This window comes from Choloepus didactylus, chromosome 3 (assembly GCF_015220235.1).
Source record: "Choloepus didactylus isolate mChoDid1 chromosome 3, mChoDid1.pri, whole genome shotgun sequence".
NCBI classification, from domain to species: domain Eukaryota; kingdom Metazoa; phylum Chordata; class Mammalia; order Pilosa; family Megalonychidae; genus Choloepus; species Choloepus didactylus.
Window position 1 is genome coordinate 5,318,698 of NC_051309.1, and position 18,010 is coordinate 5,336,707.

General features: G+C 45.1%; 1 protein-coding gene across 3 annotated transcripts in view; it reads left to right on the plus strand.

Moving 5' to 3' along the window:
- AFAP1 (actin filament associated protein 1) overlaps window positions 1–17,737 on the plus strand; it is a 191,569-nt gene extending 173,832 nt beyond the window's left edge. For all 3 annotated transcript variants that reach the window (XM_037829327.1, XM_037829329.1, XM_037829328.1), the window contains 2 exons: window positions 858–1,022; window positions 13,273–17,737. In XM_037829327.1, coding sequence (XP_037685255.1) covers window positions 858–1,022; window positions 13,273–13,299 — 192 coding nt within the window. In that variant the 3' untranslated portion in view covers window positions 13,300–17,737. The remainder of the gene's footprint in view (window positions 1–857; window positions 1,023–13,272) is intronic.
- Window positions 17,738–18,010: the final 273 nt, after the last annotated feature.

Below are 18,010 nucleotides of genomic sequence, written 5' to 3' on the forward strand. Positions count from 1 at the left end.
ATTATTCCCTGCCTTCTACTAACCATGGCACTTACTGCTCCCTCCCAGCCAGCACTGCCTTGTAGAAAACATTTCCAAGTAAAGCAAGAACATGGGTGAAAGCAGGCAGCTTGGGGGCCCCTGGCCAAGGCTCCCCACCCAGGGGACTCTGAGCTAAACCCGTTTTAAAGGATGATTGAAACACTGTCCTCCTGAATAGCACTCCATACACTCTGGCCAGCGTCTTTTTGCGTTACATACACGGCATTAGTAACAGGGAGGGCTTGTTCCTTGGGGCTCCGTCCGGGCAGCTGCAGCCACCCGCCAACGGTACGAGCAGCTGGTGCTCCCCTACCCAGGGGCCAGGACGGGGCCTTGGCACCGAGGACACAATTTGTTCCATTTTAAGCCTTCCCGAAAACATCTTTCTCTGGCTTATGTAAACCATGTTGTCAAACAGTCTGGAATCCCTCAGTATCCTGGAGCTGTGACAACGCTCCCACTCTTGCTTCCTTGTGGCCGCTGGTGGCTTCTGCTCCTGGGTCCACAAGGGCAACCGCAGGTGTAACAGCGCCTCAAAAATTAGAAAGCACTGGACAAGTGGACAAACGAGGGGCCACGCCATGTAGCTGAAGTCCTTTCATTCGAATCCCACCGTCGCTGTTTACCGTTGCGACCAGCCGACTCTCACGTCCCTCTGAGTCTCAGTCTTCCTGTCTATAAAATGGGAGTTTTAAAGGTGTTCCGAGGATTGGACACTAACTGTGAGAGTTGTTGTCAGTGGTGTGATTTTTGTCCATTTCCAAAGCCTCCTTCATGCTGAGACCCTGAAGCTCGGGTGCCGCAGCTCACACAGGCTTTCCGCTCTCCATTCGCAGTCCCCAGGGTTTCGGCACCGGACGCTGGAGAACTCGCCCATCTCCAGCTGCGACACGAGCGACACGGAAGGTGCCGTGCCAGTGAACAGTGCCGCCGTCCTCAAGAAGCGCCAGCCGGTCGCTGGCAGCTCCCCGTGCCGTGGGCACGTGCTTCGGAAGGCCAAGGTGAGTGTGGGGTGTCGCCGGCCGGACCTTACGCAGCCGTCTGTGGGTGCCACTTCGGGAACATTGGGCAAGTGCCCCCCACAAGTCAGACCCTCCTGGAGGGGCTGGGGGTCAAAGGCAAAAGAGCCCCAACCCCTGCCCTAGGGGGTCCCCATTCAGTGGCAGCGAGGACCAGCGGCTCTGGTTTCATCTCAGAGACGGGCAGGGCTCCGGACGGTTTCCTCCTTGGTAGAGAGAGCTGGGGCCAGGGGGCCGCTAAGATCTCCCCAGCACCCAAATGCTAGGATTCTTGTAAAAAAAAGAGAAAACAGTCCCGGGGTAAGCTTTCCTCCGGTCCCCTCCCAGCCCGCCCTCTTCAGCGAGGGATCTAAGGATCTACCAGGAAACCTCTTTGTCCGTCCTCCAGCGCCTTCCAATCTTCTCATTAGCCATTGGCAAGTTCTGATGCCAAATGTAAAACCTCAGGAAACTTGTAAGAGTATTTCTAGTTTATTAAAGCAAACTGTTCTTGGCTGCACTGACTGAAAATGAATTGTACATAAAACTCACACTTGGTATAATTCCATTAACAGCAAACCCAGATTAATTTAATATGTTCTGATGCCAGACAGCCTCCCTTCACTCTCTCTCCATTATGCCCTCTGATCGCCGTCATTATTTTTGTTCTCTGCCAGTTTTTGGAGCCTGTTCCAAACTGGATAGAATATATTATTTTCTGAAGAGTGGGTCCAGCGTTGGATAAGAACATGGGTGTTTTCCACTTGCTAAACTCCTTGGTATGTTTTTGGGGGGAGGTCCCTGATAACTGTGGCTGTAAAGGCGTAACAAATGCTTTTGACTTAAAATTGGGCATATTGGTAAATTTGGGGAAAGGAAGAGCTAATCTTTATTATTTCCATTACTTTCCTTAGCACCCACCAAGCGTTCTGCAGCTATAACTCTCATGTGTATTTAGAGGAACATTTTGCCTGGGAGCCATTTAGAATTGAGCTGCCCCATTTGAAGCCCCCGTTGCTAACCACAGATGCGAGATGCTGTAAAATATTTCATTTATTTGGCTCCTTTGCTGTCAAAGATATTGGATTTCAGACTGTGTAACCCCAGCTCCGAAAGGGTGCCCGTTGCCCGCATCAGCCCGCCACGTGGGTGCCTTCAGTTCTTGCCACTTTCTCGTGTTGCCCGTCAGCCCCGTGGTTTCACTCCGTCCTAGACACATGGCTGGCTGGACAGACCTGTCCTTCCCTCGCCTGGGGACGGAGCTGCCCGCCTGGAGGCCCAGACGGAGCAGTGGAAGTGGTTCTGGCTGTCCAGCGGAGTCTTGTCCACGGCCTCGCCAACAGGGTGGGATTGAACAGGGTTTTCCTGGGAGTCCTGAAAAGGTGACGAGGGGCCCAGCTGGAGGCGGGGGCGGCGTGGCCTTTTCTGGGACTATTATTCCCAAACCCGGTCTCATCTGCTCACCCCGACTTTTTCCTGAGGCCCCGAGGAGTCTGGGAGAGCTGCTCCCCCCGCCGGCAGTATTGTTAGAACAATTCCCAGCTCTGTGGAGAAGGCTCCACTCATGGGAGAGAGTCCCTGGAGAGCGGGGTGGTTGCAATGTCACATGTCAGAGGGTCTCCTAGAAGCCGTCTTGAGATGGCCATGGCCTCCAGCACCAGGCCCAGCACGTCCCACCCCTCAGTCTCTAGATGTGAGCCGCGGGACCCCGGGAAGCCAGGCAGGGGCCAGCCACGGCCGTGCTCGCCTGCAAGGCCAAGCAGCTCAGCTGCTCCCAGAGGCCACAGGGCCTGGGCTCTCCTAGAGATGCTCGTGTCCCAGCAGGGACCGACCCGTCCCCACCTTTGTGTAGCCGTTCAATGGAACACACAGCTGGGGTCCGGTTTTTCTCCGAACAGGGCCAGCCCTTCCTTCCCGTGGCTCGGTGCTCCCGTGGAGGTCCCGTTCTCTCCCTCTCCTTTCAGGGCCAGCAGGACCCGTGCGTCACAGTTTCATGACATCTGCTGAGCTTGTTTGCTAAACCCACTTGGTGACATTTGTAGATAATGTATATGTCTTCTTCTCTCTAAACTCTCCACTGCCTGTAGGAAATTGGCCAACTGTAAAGAAGAGAGCTGCCAGTTTCTGCTGGCCCCTGCTTTTACCCTGGGGACATCTACTGTTTGTAGTGGTCCATGGAGATTTCCCAGGGAAACTGAGGCAGAGCGAGGGCCTGTGTGAGACGGGAGCCCCGGTGGTCACTCTGCTCCTTACAGAGTGGGGTTCCTTCAGCCACTGCCTGCTCGTGCCCCTGGCAGGCTTTCATTGTCATTGAAGGGCGCCTGGGTTTTCATTTTGTTTTCGCCACATTTGCTATTGCTGCACCTTTTTTTAATATAACTTTTTATTTTGAAACAATTTCAAACTGTTTTTATTGTCATCGAAGGTTGCCCGGGTTTTGTTTTTGTTTCTGCCACATTTGCTAATACAGCACTTTTTTTTAATATAACTTTATTTTGCAATAATTTCAAACTTACGAGAAAGTTACAAAAATAATTTAGAAATAGTAGAAATCCCATATGCCCAGACCCAGATAACCCAGATAAAACAACTTCTAAAATGTTGCCACATTCTATCTATGTATCAGTCCGTCCATCCATTCATCCATATCTGTCTATATGATCTGTTTTTTAAACCTTTGAGAGTAGGTTGTATCTATCATGCTCCTTTACTACTTAACACAAGTACATTTCCTAAGAAAAAGGTTATTTACTTATGTAACCACATTGAGTACAACTATCAAGTTCAAAAAAATCTTACCACAAAATAAAGCTTACAATCTATATTCCATTTTTTTCAGTTGTCCCAATAATGATCGATTGGGCATTTTCTCCCCCATCATTAGATTCATCCAGGGTTATATGTTGCAGGTGATTGTCATTTGTCTCTTTAGTCTCTCTCTTTTAATTGTGGGGACTTATATACCACATAAAATTTCCCATTTCAGCCACTCCCAAGCACCCGATTCAGTGGCGCTAATCGCATTCACAATGTTGTGCTCCCATCTCCACCACCCTTTACCAGACCTTCTCCATCACCCAGAGACCCTGCACCCACCAGGCATTAACTCCCCAACCCCTCCCCCACTCTGCTGACCTGTGCTCTACTTTCTGTCTCTAAGAATTTGCATATTGTAGTTATTTCTTATAAGTGGAGTCGTACAATATCTCTCCCTTTGTGTCTGGCTTATAGCACTCATTTTGATGTCTTCAAGATTCACTCATGTTGTTTTGTGTATCAGAACTTCATTCCTTTTTTAGAGATGAATATTATTCCATTGTGTGTATAGAGCACATCTTGTTTATCTGTTCATCTATTGACGGACACTTGAGTAGCTTCCAGATTTGGGAATTGACAGTAACACTGCCATGAACATTAATGTATGAATATCTGTTCAAGCCCCTGTCATCAGTTTTGGGGAGTATATACCTAGAAGTGGGATTGCCGGGTCATATGATAGTGCTATTTTTAACTTTTTGAGGAACTACCAAACTTTTCCGCAGCAGCTGCCCAATTTTACTTTCCCACCAACAATGTACGAAGGTTCCTTTTTCTCTGCATCCTTGTCAGGACTTATTTTCCTTTTTTTTTTTCAAATGGTAGCCATTCTAGTGGGTATGAGGTGGTTTTGATTTGCATTTCCCTAATGGCTAATGATGTTGAGTCTCTCTTTATGTGTTTATTGGCCATTTGTATATCTTCTTCGGAGAAAGGAATATTCAACTCCTTTGTCTATTTTTTTAATGCAATTTTATTGAAATACATTCACACGCCATAAATCATCCGAAGTGTACAACAGTTGTTCACGGTACCATCAGTTGCACATTCATCACCACAATCAATTTTTTAACATTTTCATTATTGCAAAAAATAAAAATAAGAAAAAAATAACTGAAAAAAAGAGCATCCAAATCATCCCATACCCCTCCAGTCCCCTTATTATTCATTTACTTTTGTCCCCATTTTTCTACTCATCTGTCTGTATACTGGGTAAAGGAAGTATGAGCCTCAAGGTTTTCACAATCACATGGTTAAACCATATAAGCTATATAGTTACACAATTGTCTTCAAGAATCGAGGGTACTGGATTGCAGTTCAACAATTCCAGATATTTCCTTCTAGCTATTCTAATACACTAAAAACTAAAAAGGAATATATAAGTAATGCATAAGAATAACCTCCAGAATGATCCCTTGACTCCATTTGAAATCTCTCAGCCACTGAAACTTTATTTTGTTTCATTTCTCCTCCCCTTTTTGGTCCAGAAGGCTTTCTCAATTCTACAAAGCCAGGTCCAGGCTCATCCCCAGGAGTCATTTCCCACTTTGCCAGGGAAATTTACACCCCTGGGAGTCATGTCCTATATAGTGGGGAGGGCAGTGAGTTCACCTGCTGAGTCGGCTTAGAGAGGCCACATCTGAGCAACAAAAGAAATTCTCTGGGGGTGACTCTTAGATACGATTATAAGTAGACTTAGCCTCTCCTTTGTAGTAACAAGGTTCATAAGGGCAAACCCCAAGACTGAGGGCTTGGTCTACTAAACTGGTAGTCCCCAATGCTTGCAAGAATATCAGGAATTCCACAGTTTAGTATTTCCACATTTTTTCCCCAGTCCCTCAAGGGGGCTTTGCAAATGCTTTTTATTCTCTGCCCAGATTACTCTGGGATGTTTCGTAGCTTCACGCTAATCTGTATAAACCAACCAGATCTCACTCCCTATTCAAAGGTCCATGTAATTATGGTGCCATACTAGTTAAATTATATAGTGTGCTACAGAAAATATAGGTTTCGCACCAAATAAACATCTCTTCCTTTGCTCCCACACACAAGCTGAAGTTTTAAATCATGGTTAATATCATCCTCTACCCTTTAGTCTGATCTAACCCAGTCTCAACCAAGTCCATTCGTTCATGACTCCAATCGAAGTCTGGTCTCCTTCTCAGCTTCTTTAATAGATGATTCATGGGGCTGTGCCGACACTCACAGCTGCCAACCTCTGGCTCCGAGTCCCAGGCGCCACACAGACACCCAAAGCTTTCAGGGACTGATGAGGTCACATGCAAACAGCTCAGCATCTCAGAGTTTAGAAATAATTGTTACGTCTCATGAACAGATGTGATTGCTGTAAAAGCTCACAATCTAGGAACCTTTACATAAGCCTTCCTCTGATAAACGCATGCTTCCAGATTCAATTCTCTTGCACATTATTGTTAGTCCATATTAGTAAGGTGTTATAATGCTTGTCTTTTCATTTCTGGCTTTTTTCACTCAACCTACTGTCCTCATGGTCCATTCAGCTAGTTGCCTACCTCACAACTTCATTCCTTCTTGCTACAACTCAATATTCCATTGTATGCATACACCAGAGTTCACCATTCGGTTTATCAATGAACCCTTAGGCCACCTCCATTGTGAATTGTGACTACTGCTGCGATAAACCCCAATGTGCAAATGTCCATTTGTGTCCCTGCTCTCAGTTCTTTCAAATATATACCCAGTAATGGGGTTTCAGGACCATATGGCAACCCCATAGTTAGCCTCCTGTGGAACCACCACGCTGCCCTCCAGCTGGGCTGCACCATTCTACTTCCCCACCAACACTAAATAGGTATATCCCTCTCTCCACATTTTCTCCAGCACGTGTATTCCTCTGTTTATTTTTTAAACAGTTTTATTCACACACCATACAATCAATCCTAAATAAATAATCAATGATTCCCAGTGTAATCACATAGTTATGCGTCTACCATCACAATCTATATGAGGACATTTCCATTTCTTCTACAATGAAAGAGGAAGAGGAGGAAAAAAATGAAGAAGAAAAAAGATAGAAGAAAAAAATAAAATGAAATGTAAAGGTCAAACAACACCACCACCAAGAATCCCATGCTCCAACCTCACATCCTCCTCTTATAGACATCTAGCTTTGTTATATTGCCTATGTTACAATTAATGGAAGCATATTACAGTGTTACTGTTAACTATGGACTCTAGTTTGCATTGATTGCATTTTTCCCCTATACCATCCAGTTCTCAACACCTTGAAATGTTGGCATTCATTTGTTCTCCGTCGTGTAAAAACGTTCTTATATTCGTAAACTTAATCACCATCGTTGACCACTCTAGGTTTCACTAAGCTATACGGTCCCAGTCTTTATCTTCTATCTTTCCTTCTGGTGTCCTACATTCCCTAACCTTCCTCTTTCAACCATACTCACAGTCATCTTTGTTCAGTGTACTTACAATATTGTGCTACCATCACACAGTATTGTACTATTTCTGGAGCTATACAATCAATCCTGTTGAACTTTCTGTACTCCTTCAGCATCAGATGCCTGATCTCTACCCTCTTTCTATCTCCTGATAACCTATGTTCTCAACTTTAACTTTCAAGGTTTGCACCTTAATGTTAGTTCATATTAATGATACTACAGAGTATTTGTCTTTTATTTCTGGCTAATATCACTCAACATAATGTCTACTGTCTACCATTTTGTCTGTTGGATTTTTTATGTCGTATCTTATTTTTATTTTTTTTTCTCTCTCCTTTTACCCTTACTGATAGTCTTCAGTTTTACACTCTTCTCCAAACCTCTCTCCTGTGTGTCCCTACCTGCCTGTAGTGCCCCCTTACTATTTCTTATAGAGCAGGTATCTTGTTCACAAACTCTCTCAGTGTCTATTTATCTGAAAATATTTTAAACTCTCCCTCATTTTTCAAGGACAGTTTTTCCAGATATAGAATTCTTGGTTGTCAGTTTTTCTCTCTCAGTGTCTTAAATATATCATATCACTGCCTTCTCACCTCCATGGTTTCTACTGAGAAATCTAAACATAGTCTTATCAAGCTTCCCTTGTATGTGATGGATTGTTTTTCTCTTGCTGCTTTCAGAATTCTCTCTTTGCCACTGACATTTGAAAATCTGATTAAGTGTTTTGGAGTAGGTCTATTCAGATCTACTCTGTTTGGGGTACGCTGTCCTTCTTGGATCTGTAATTTTATGTCTTTCATAAAAGATGGGAAATTTTCATTGATTATTTTCTCTATTATAGCTTCTGCCCCTTTTCCCTTTTCTTCTCCTCCTGGGACACCCATGACATGTATGTTCATGCGCTTCATGTTGTCATTCAGTTCCCTGAGCCGTTGCTCATATTTTTCCATTCTTTTTCCTATCCTGTTGTGTGTAGGATTTCAGATGTCCTGTCCTCCAGTTCATGAATCCTTTCTTCTGCCTCTTCAGATCTGCTGTTGTAAGCCTCCATTGTGTTTTTCATCTCTTCTATTGTGCCTTTCATTCCTATAAGTTCTGCTATTTGTTTTTTCAAGCTTTTGAATTCTTCTTTATGGTCACCCAGTGTCTTATTTATAGCCTTCATCTCTTTTGCCACATTTTCCTTCAGCTTGTTGATTTGATTTAGAAGATTTGTTTGAACATCTGTAATTAGTTGTTTCAAGTCTTGTATCTCATTTGAAGTGTAAGTTTGTTCCTTTGACTGGGCCATATCTTCAAATTTCCTGGTGTGACCTGTATTTTTTGTTGTATAGGCATCTGGGTTCCTTGATTACCCCAATAAGATTTTCACAGACCAGATGGGCAGAACTCAGGAGAAGGATGTAATCATTATCAAATTTCTCTGAGGATAAGACCCAGAAGGTTGTCAGACTTTCCTGTGAAGCCTCTGGATGCTGTGCTTTTCCTGTCCTGCTCAGCAGGTGGCGCTTGTCAGCCCACAGCTCCCCACTGGCATAAAGAGGTGCAGTGACTTTAATTCTCAGTAGCTCCTGTCCCTGCCAGGGGCCTAGGTTGTAAAAAGCCAAGCTTAAGTTGTTTCTGTTTTTTTTATTTTCCCCTAGTCCCTGCGGTCTGAATTCTCTGAGGTAGGGTAGCCACTTGAGCTGGATCCCACCCTCCTTTTCTTAGGGAAGATACGCTTTTTAGGAAATTATCTCCTTCACTTGATGTCTTCTTTTGTTCCTCTGACGGTCTTAACTCCACCCTTGCCTGGGTCAGAGCTGACAATTGAGAATGCCTGTGGCTTTCTCTAATGAACAACTTAGAATGAGAGAAAAAAAAAAAAGAAAAAAGAAAGAAATCCCCTTTTCAGAGCCAGTCCCAAGCCTCCCAGTTTCATCAGTTGACCGGAGTTTGTACCCAGTTCTATGTGGGCCTTTTCTTGGAACACAGTCCTTTTCCAGTATTCTGAGCTCAGCCAACCTCAAAAGTCTCTGTATTTTTTTATTTATTATTATTTTTTTCCCATCAGTCCCACCTCCAGGTTTGTCTGTGCTCATAGCTCATATTCAGTAGTCCAGATTTGCTAATTAAGACTTCAGTTGGAGCTTGGTTGAGTTGCTTTCCCTTGCTCCTAGTAGATTGCTTCTTTTCCCCACAGAGAAGCATTCTAACTCAGCCTGCTATGCCAGTGGGGGAGGGGTGCCAGCTCCGCAGTTTGGGGGACTCTACTTACAGTTCTTATGCTGTGATCCCAACCATTCCACCTATTCCAGACTACTGTCACAGATGTCCTCCCACAGTTTTTCCAGAGTATTTGCTAGTTTTTCCTGGCTATTTACTAGTTGCTCTAGAGGACCAACTAAGTTCCACACTTCCCTATGCCGCCATCTTGCCCTGCCTCTCCTTTACCCATTTGTAAATTGGGTTGTTTGTCTCTTTGTTGTTGAGTTGTAGCAATTCTTTATATATTCTGGATATTAAACTCTTATCAGATATATGGTTTCCAAATTATTTCTCCCATTCTGTAGCTTGTCTTTACATTTTCTTGTTAATGTCCCTTGATGTACGTAAGTTTCTAATTTTGATGAAGTCCAATATATCTGTTTTTCTTTTGTTGCTCATGCTTTTGGTTAAAGTCTAATAATCAATTACCCAATACAAGGTTCTAAAGATATTTCCCTATGTTTTCTCCTAAGAATTTTATAGTTTTAGCTCTGACATTTAGGTCATTGATCCATTTTAATCTTTATATATGATATGAGCTAAGTGTCCATTTTCATTCTTTTGCATGTATATATCCAGTTTTCCCAGCACTATTTGTTGAAGTGACTAGTTCTTCCCCATTGAGTGTACTTGCTATCCTTGTCAAAATTCAATTGGCCATAGATGTGTGGGTTTATTCTGATCTCTCAGTTCTTTCCTACTGGTCTATATGTCTGTTCTTGTGCCAGTATCACACTCTTGATTGTTAAAGCTTTGTAATAAGTTTTGAAATCAGGATGTGTGAGCACTCCAGCTTCCTTCTTTTTCAAGATGGTTTTGGCTATTCAGGGCCTCTTGCCCTTCCATATGAATTTGATGATTGACTTTTTCATTTCTGCACAGAAGGCTCCAGGAATTTTGATTGGGATTGCATTGAATCCATAAATTGCTTTGGGTAGATTTGACATCTTAACAATATTTAGTCTTCCAATCCATAACATGAGGTATCTTTCCATTTATTTACGTCTTTAATTTCTTTCAGCAACAGTTTTGTACTTTTCTGTTTTTAAGTCTTTTACATCCTTGGTTTAAGTATTCCTAGATATTTTATTCTTTAAGTTGCCATCTTAAGTGAAATTGTTTTCTTGATTTCCTTTTTGGATTCCTCATTCTTGGTGTATAGAAACACTGCTGATTTTTGCATGTTGATCTTATAGCCTAAAGCTTTGCTGAATTCATTGATTAACTCTAATAGCTTTCTGGTAGATTCTTTGGAATTTTATACATATAGGATCATGTTGTCTCTGAAAAGGTATAACCTTATTTCTTCCTTTTCAATTTTGATGCCTTTTATTTCTTTTTCTTGCCTAATTGTCCTGGCTGGAATTTCCAGTATAGTGTTGAATAGCAGTGGTGACAGTGGGCATCTTTGTCCTATTCCTGATCTTAGTGGGTGAACATTCAGTCTTTCATAGTTGAGCATAATGCAGCTGTGGGTTTTTGATATTTGCCCTTTATCATGTTGAGGAAGTTCCCTTCTATTCCTTGTTTTTTGAGTTTTTTTTTTTTTATCAAGAAAGAGTGCTGGATTTTGTTGAATGCCTTTTCTGCATCAATTGAGATGATCATGTGGGTTTTTTCCTTCATTCTATTAACATAGTGTATTATATTAATTGATTATCTTATGTTGAACCACCCTTGCATTCCTGGGATAAATCCCATTTAGTCATGGTGTATAATCCTTTTAATGTGCTGTTGATCTGGTCTGTTAGTATTTTGTTGAGGATTTTTGCATCTATATTCATAAGGGATATTGATCTGTAATTTTCTTTCCTTGTAGTATCTTTATCTGTCTTTGGTAGTAGGGCAGTGCTGACCTCATAGAAGGAGTTATGAAGTGTCCCCTCCTCTTCAATTTTTTGGAAGAGTTTGAGAAGGATTGGTGTTTATTCCTCTCAAATGTTTGATAAAGTTCACCAGTGAAGCCATTTGGGAGGTTTTTGATGACTGATTCAATCTCTTTACTTGTTATTGGTCTGTTGAGATCTTCTGTTTCTTCTTAAGTCAGTGTAGGTAGTTTGTGCTTTTCTAGGTTCTCTAATACTGTTTCCAATTGTGTTTCTGATTTTTGTTATTTGTATCAATTTTACCAGTCTTTTCACAGAGCCAGTTTTGGTTTCATTGATTCTCTCTACTATTTTTTCATTCTTTATTTCATTTATCTCCACTTTCATCTGTATTATTTCCTTCATTCTTCTTCCTTTGGATTGAGTTTGCTTGTCTTTTTCTAGTTCCTTAAAGTGTAAGTTTAGATTACTAATTTGAGATCTTCCTTCTTTTTTAATGTACAATTCTAAATTTCCTTCTCTTTTCAGTTGCCCTTTTCTTGATTCAGCACTTGCCTGGTGCTACAGCCCTTTAACTGTTTCCCGGAGCTCTGAGAAGGATGGTCCTGCCAGTTATGGCTGGTTGTTTAAAGCTTCTGTTGGGGGACAGAACCCTGGAGCCTCTCGCTCCAGCATCTCAGTTTAATGTGGGGTGCTTTTCACCATTAATTAACCTCAAAGTTTGGATTCTGGATAAGGTCATAAATTCTTAAACTGTATGCAAAAATATGCAGTATACTCGGCACCTGATGAGTAAATCCCTGGAAATACAGGTAGAAGGCCAGATCCCACTGCACCACACGCAGCGTTACAGGGGACAGGAACGGAAACCCCGTATCTGGTGACCCCACGCGGTGCCAAACGCACGAGAGGCCCACTCGGTGTTCTGTGTAATGCCGTGCCGTCCTTGGCCATGCTCACATTTTCCTAAGGCCAGAGAGACTTGGCAGCCTGCCCGGGGCTACCCAGTGGCCGAGCCACAGCAGCCCGATTCCCAGCCTTGCTCTCTTCTCTCCTCCTTGCCTCCTCCTCCAAATCTAATAGGTCAGTTAGAGGAGAAGGAGACGTGAATTCTGTGCTGCCTCCTCTTCCTGGCACGTAAACCTCAGGGCACAGCCCCATTTCAGGTCCACGCAGCTCCACAGGGACATCGGTACCAGGCTCCGGCTTCCCCCCACTGCTGGAAGACAGGGACGTGGAAACGTGTATCTTCTGTGCAGGTGGCATGGGTGCCAGGGATAGTGCCCTCAGGGAGCTCATTGTCTATTGGGGAGGCAGCCAAGTAAATAAGTTAATAATACACTGTGGCATGGTGGATAGAAACAGCACAGAGGAGAGTATGGCATTGCCTCCTGGAGGAGGGGGTGGAAGGGACTTTTCAGGGAGGGGAGGCGGCCCTGGAGCTCAGTCTGCAAGAACGAGGACGAGCTGGCCAGCAGACACGGGCTGGGGGGGTGGCCCGAGCACCAAACAGAGAGATCCGCCCAGGAGGAAAGAGCCTGGCCTGCTTTGGAGTAGAAGGGAGATGGGATGGGCCCTGGGCTGGGTGTCTGGTCCCAGCTTATGTTTCTTCCTTTGTGAAATGGGAACACGATGTCCCATGTGGGATGTTCGTCAGGACAGTTATAGTTGTGTCTGGTGCTCAGCACGGCGCCCACTTCCGTGGTCCTCGTGGTCTTTGCTGCACAATGTGGTTGGGGGGTGGGAGCCGCAGGTCTCTGCAGCCAGTGTGGACGCATGGGCACGACGGGTGCCGACCTGTGACGTGGACCGGATTTCAGCACCCCTCCTTTGTAAGTCACAAGGTCAACGGAACGTAACTGGGCTTGTCTGGGCTGGCTGTCTTGCTGTTTCAATTGCTAAGACTCTGCTTCTCTCTTAATTTGTTAGGAATGGGAACTGAAGAACGGAACATAAAGGGAAGGCAGGAATGCGTCCGCTAAAGAAGGCTTCGGACCCCCGGACGACGCCACCGTGGAAGCACCACCTGAAAGTGGCGTCAAGCGTCTGAGTCCTGAGTGCCGGCCCGGGGCCTGCAGCCTGCCTCACCTGCATTCTTTCTACTGTGTAACGGTGCCCTTTAAAAAATGTACTTGTAATGCTTTGGTTTCCAACTTTGTTTTTAAAAAAAAAAGGGAATGAAAAAGTACTGTGCAAGAATCACGTGGCAAATGGAGGAGTGACATCTTTGCAACCAGTGAAATGATGGCTTTAACCAATTTCAGCCCAGCCCAGGAAGGAGGACGAATGGACTGGAGAGGAGCAGCCGGGGGGACCCGTGGATGGAGCGGGGAGAGTTTGGGCCGCGAACCCAATGTCCAAGCGGCGGGACAGACGTCCTCGCGATAGGAGGGTCAGAGCTCCCTTGTCACCATTTGTCCCTGACGTTGATCATCCTCCCCAGTGCCCTGCTCCCTGGTCACTAGAGGTCACAGAATGAGAAATGTGTGCTGTGAAGCAGTTTTTTTACCTTTTATTCTTTTTCCCCCTTTGGACAGATGCTTTTGTCACCAGGACATGAAAAGCTGCCTTCTTTTAAGATCGTTTCAAAATTTCTCTTTTTATTGCGTGTCACATGTAGATTTAAGAATTTTCCAGAGATTTTGTATCTTATTTTATTAATTATTTGTACTGCTTTTGAAAGGCAACAGTGTTTTTAATACTTCCTGGACGTGAGCCCTTTTCTCCCCCTACCTAACACCCAAAGCCTTCCTCCCACGTCAGAGCCGCAGGTGGCTCCCGAGACCCGGCAGCCGCACATGCTGAGCTGGTTTGGGCCGATCATATGTTTACTGGACGTTTACAGATGTGTTAGGTTGGTGCCATGCTTTGAAGAGGAAGCAGGTTCTGGAAATTGTCCAGCCTCAGAATCGTCGCATCTTCGGGCTACGGAAGGGCCTGAGGGAACATCTGGTCCACCTCCACTCCCCCTTCCTCCAGTTCAGAATCGAAGCCATGAATGAGTCGGGGGCCTTGGGCGGCTGCCGCTCTCTCGGACAGTCCGGGGAGGTGGCACCCCTTCTCCACCTCCTTGCTCGTCAGTCCCCCGCAGCTCCTGCTTCCCCAGTTGAGTTAGTGGAGGTCCATCACGCCAGCATGCAGGACATTAGGTCCCACCCACTAGAAAATCCAAATGGGGAGGCCAAGGAGGGAGCGAGCCCTCTAGAAAGCACCGAGCCTGTCTTCTCAATGTGGCCTGGGAGTTGCTCCTCTCTCATGTGTTTTTCTAGCATCATAGGAAGCTATGTCTACTTCAAATCATATGAAAACAATTTTCTATAAAAATGAAACAGTTTGATCCACCATAGGTCTCCCTTTTCCGCAGCTGGCCTTTCTTACTGAGGAAAAAACATCCTTATAGGTAAAATTTGGGGGATCCATCTACCTTGCAAGGTCTTGGCTGCCTTCTTATCTAAGTTTCTCCAAGGAAGGCTGCTGGGCCACTCGGATGGGCTGCCTTCTTTGCTCCCAAGAGCTGGGCCAGGTACTGATGCTTCTTACAGGAAGAGAAAAAAGTGAGCCACTGTGTTCTTGACCTTAGCCTGGCGTAGGTGGGCATTTCTAACCCGGTGGGGAAGCAGCCATGAGAATCACGGTGTAGCCAGGTAGACCTCCAAAGTCACCCAGCCTAGTTGCTTCATTCTGCAAATGAAGAAACTGGAGCTTTAAGAGTGCGTGTCTTGCCCAAAGACCCAGATCCAATTGGTGCCAGAGCCAGGGGTAGGACCCTGGGCTCCAGACTCACGGGGTCCATATTTTATGCTTAAAAAAACCAGGTTTGTAATTCGCTCTCATACCCACAGCTAAGCCTTTTAGAGAGGATGGCAAAATTAAATGAATCCTGTTAGGTTCCATGGAGCCCTTTTAAAATGGGTCCTGAGGAAGATAGAGCACTGACGCTGGGCTCCTTTGATATCAGATGTTCCCCTTGATTTTTTTTAGATTTGATCAGAAAGTTACTTTAAAGCATTTGCTTCAAAGTAAGTTATTTATTTGTATATGTTCAATAAATATAGTTTTAATTTATATGTGTACATATTAGACACGCATTAGACATATTGTCAGAATTCTGGCGGGAACCTCACCATCCTCCCCAAACAGCACAGCTGTCCTCCTGGTGAGCGAAGCCGGGCCGGGCAGGGAGGAGGCCCCATCTCATTCCTTCCCGGGGTGTGCCTGGCACGTTCCCTCTGCCACATCAGATGCCTTTTTAAATGTCGCCCGTTGCTTTTCCCGATGGTCGTGTTCACTGCTTGCTAGCAAATGGCTAGGCGGTCCCGGCCGGATGAGTGGAATGGTGGACCACACGGCCAGGGCTGGCCCGAGGCCGGGTCGAAGGAGAGGCCACCAAGCCCTGTGGGGTAACGTTCCTTGGAACTCTGCTCCAGGAAGCTGTCCTCAGCCCTCAAGAACCTCTCCGTTCTTACAGTTTTCAAGGTTCACTAACCCACCTTTTGCCTAGCAACAAACACGATGGCTAAAGGGCTGGCTTTGGCCACCACCAGCGTGGGCACAGGCAGTGGCGGTCACCTCCCCCACAGCCTGCAGAGGTTCTGGGAGGCAGATCCAGCAGGCCGCTGGCTGCCCTCCCGCCCCCCGAGCCAAGGCTGCCCCTGCAGAGTCACTGAGCGGGGCGTCTGTGGTCCCCACGTGTCCGAGTCTCCCCATCCCTGCAAGCAGGACCGTCCCTTGCAGATTCTCCCTGGAGCTCTGTGGGTGACTGCGTACCAGCTGCCCACCCCGTGTTGTCCAGCCTGATGCCCCAGCTCAGCCATCGCTCTTGTCCCCACACCGCTCTGATTTGTGGAGATCCGCCACCTTTTGAAAAGTCTGTTTCACGTGCGTGTGTCCCAGGCTCTGAAGGCCATCCCCAGAAGATCACCCATGTTTGAATAGTGGCGACACGGGGACGTCCCTGCCAGGCTTCCCGGGGACGGCCGGGAGCTGCCGTCATGGGCTTTCGAGCGGTGTGCGTTTTCTCATGGTCACGCTTCATCTTTCCAGAGAAGTCTGTTGAGTCTGTTAGCGCGGTGTCTGGGGAGGGGGTAGAGGGTGTGAATTTGGCTTACCGTGCAGCATTCATTCCCAGTTTACTCGCTGGGTCACGCGACTGGGAACCCTGACAGGTTGCCAGGTCAAGGTGAGGCTGGGCAGAGCCTCTTCCACCTGAGAAAGGGATCCGCTGCTGGCCTGACCCCGGCTGCCCCCACACTGCGCCTGGTGCTGTGGGCGGGGGCTGATGCCTTGGGGCCCCCAGCGGACCCCTTGGTCGAGCAGATGCTGGTGGCCATCAATGGCCTCTCCCAGGACAACGGCTAGCGGAAAGTTCTGTTGCATCACGCAGCAGACAAGATGCGCCCCCACGGCAGCATTTCAATGTGAAACTATCACCTTCTTCGTTTCCTTTCTAGAATACATTTTTGATGGGAAAAATGATTTCCGATAAATGGCATGGTTTTAAAGAGGGTAGCCAATTTTTTCATTCTTGTTGTTTTTACTCTTGTTTTTATCCCCACGATGGGCTAGATTCAAACTGTGAAATAAACTAAAATTCTTGTGCCATGAGGCCTTTTTAATCACACAACCCCTTCTCCGACCACCTCGGCCATCCCAGCCATGGCAAGACAACATGTCATGTTTAAAGAAAGAAAATCTCTGTACCCAGGAAATTGTCGGCATCCTTTTGCCTCTTTGGTGAGGTATTTCCAGTTATGTTCTTCCAGAAAATTTTAACTTTACAGTGTACAAGTATTATCAGGTATTTTTTGTTGTTGCCACAAAAGATATTTTTGCAAACGTATCCTTGGGTCATAATTCTTAGGGACCAATGGTGTTTTTAATAAGATAATCTTTCTATTTGATTTTCTAACAAGAAAGGAAATATTCACTTTAAACTTTAACATCCATTTTTAAATTATAGATATTCAGAATTAATTGACTATGGCTATAAGTTGTAAAATGTTTTCATATTGAGAATGTAATTATTTCCTTATTGTATTTTTTAAAAACTAAAGTCATATTTAAAATTCTCTTTGAAAGAAACAGGCAAGAAACAGGAGAGATTTTTTAAATTAAATATGTTGGCAGTGCCCATTTTAAATGACTGTAAATATATTATCACTGTGTTTCTCAATGTATTTAATTCATAAAGTAAAAAAATTTATCAAAAGAAATTTGCAATGAAAATGTTAGTTTTCAGTCCATTTACCCCCTTTTGTAGTAGCTTCACTTGGATTTTCTGCTTTACTGATTTGAGTTTTCTACTGTTTTACATGTTGTAGCAAACAGATTGACTGGCGCCTTTTGGCGTGACCCATTTGTGTATTATTAATAAAAGTTTACTATTCCAACCAGGCCTGGGAGTGTTGGCTGCTGGACTGAGAAGTTACGCGGTTTCCTCATGTCCTCACTGTCGGGTGAATGGTGGTAGTTTGCAGACAGTGGGTCATTTGATAGGGAACAGAAAGGGGTAAGAAGTAACAGGGGAGAAGGTGCTTCATTTATATTTTCAAGACTCCTCACTCATGAAGGAACTGTAGGGAAAAAAATTAAGTGTCCACAGACCCGAATATTCAATTCAAGAAATGTTTGCATGCCTGCTGAATGTTGGGTTCTGTGTCGGTGCTAG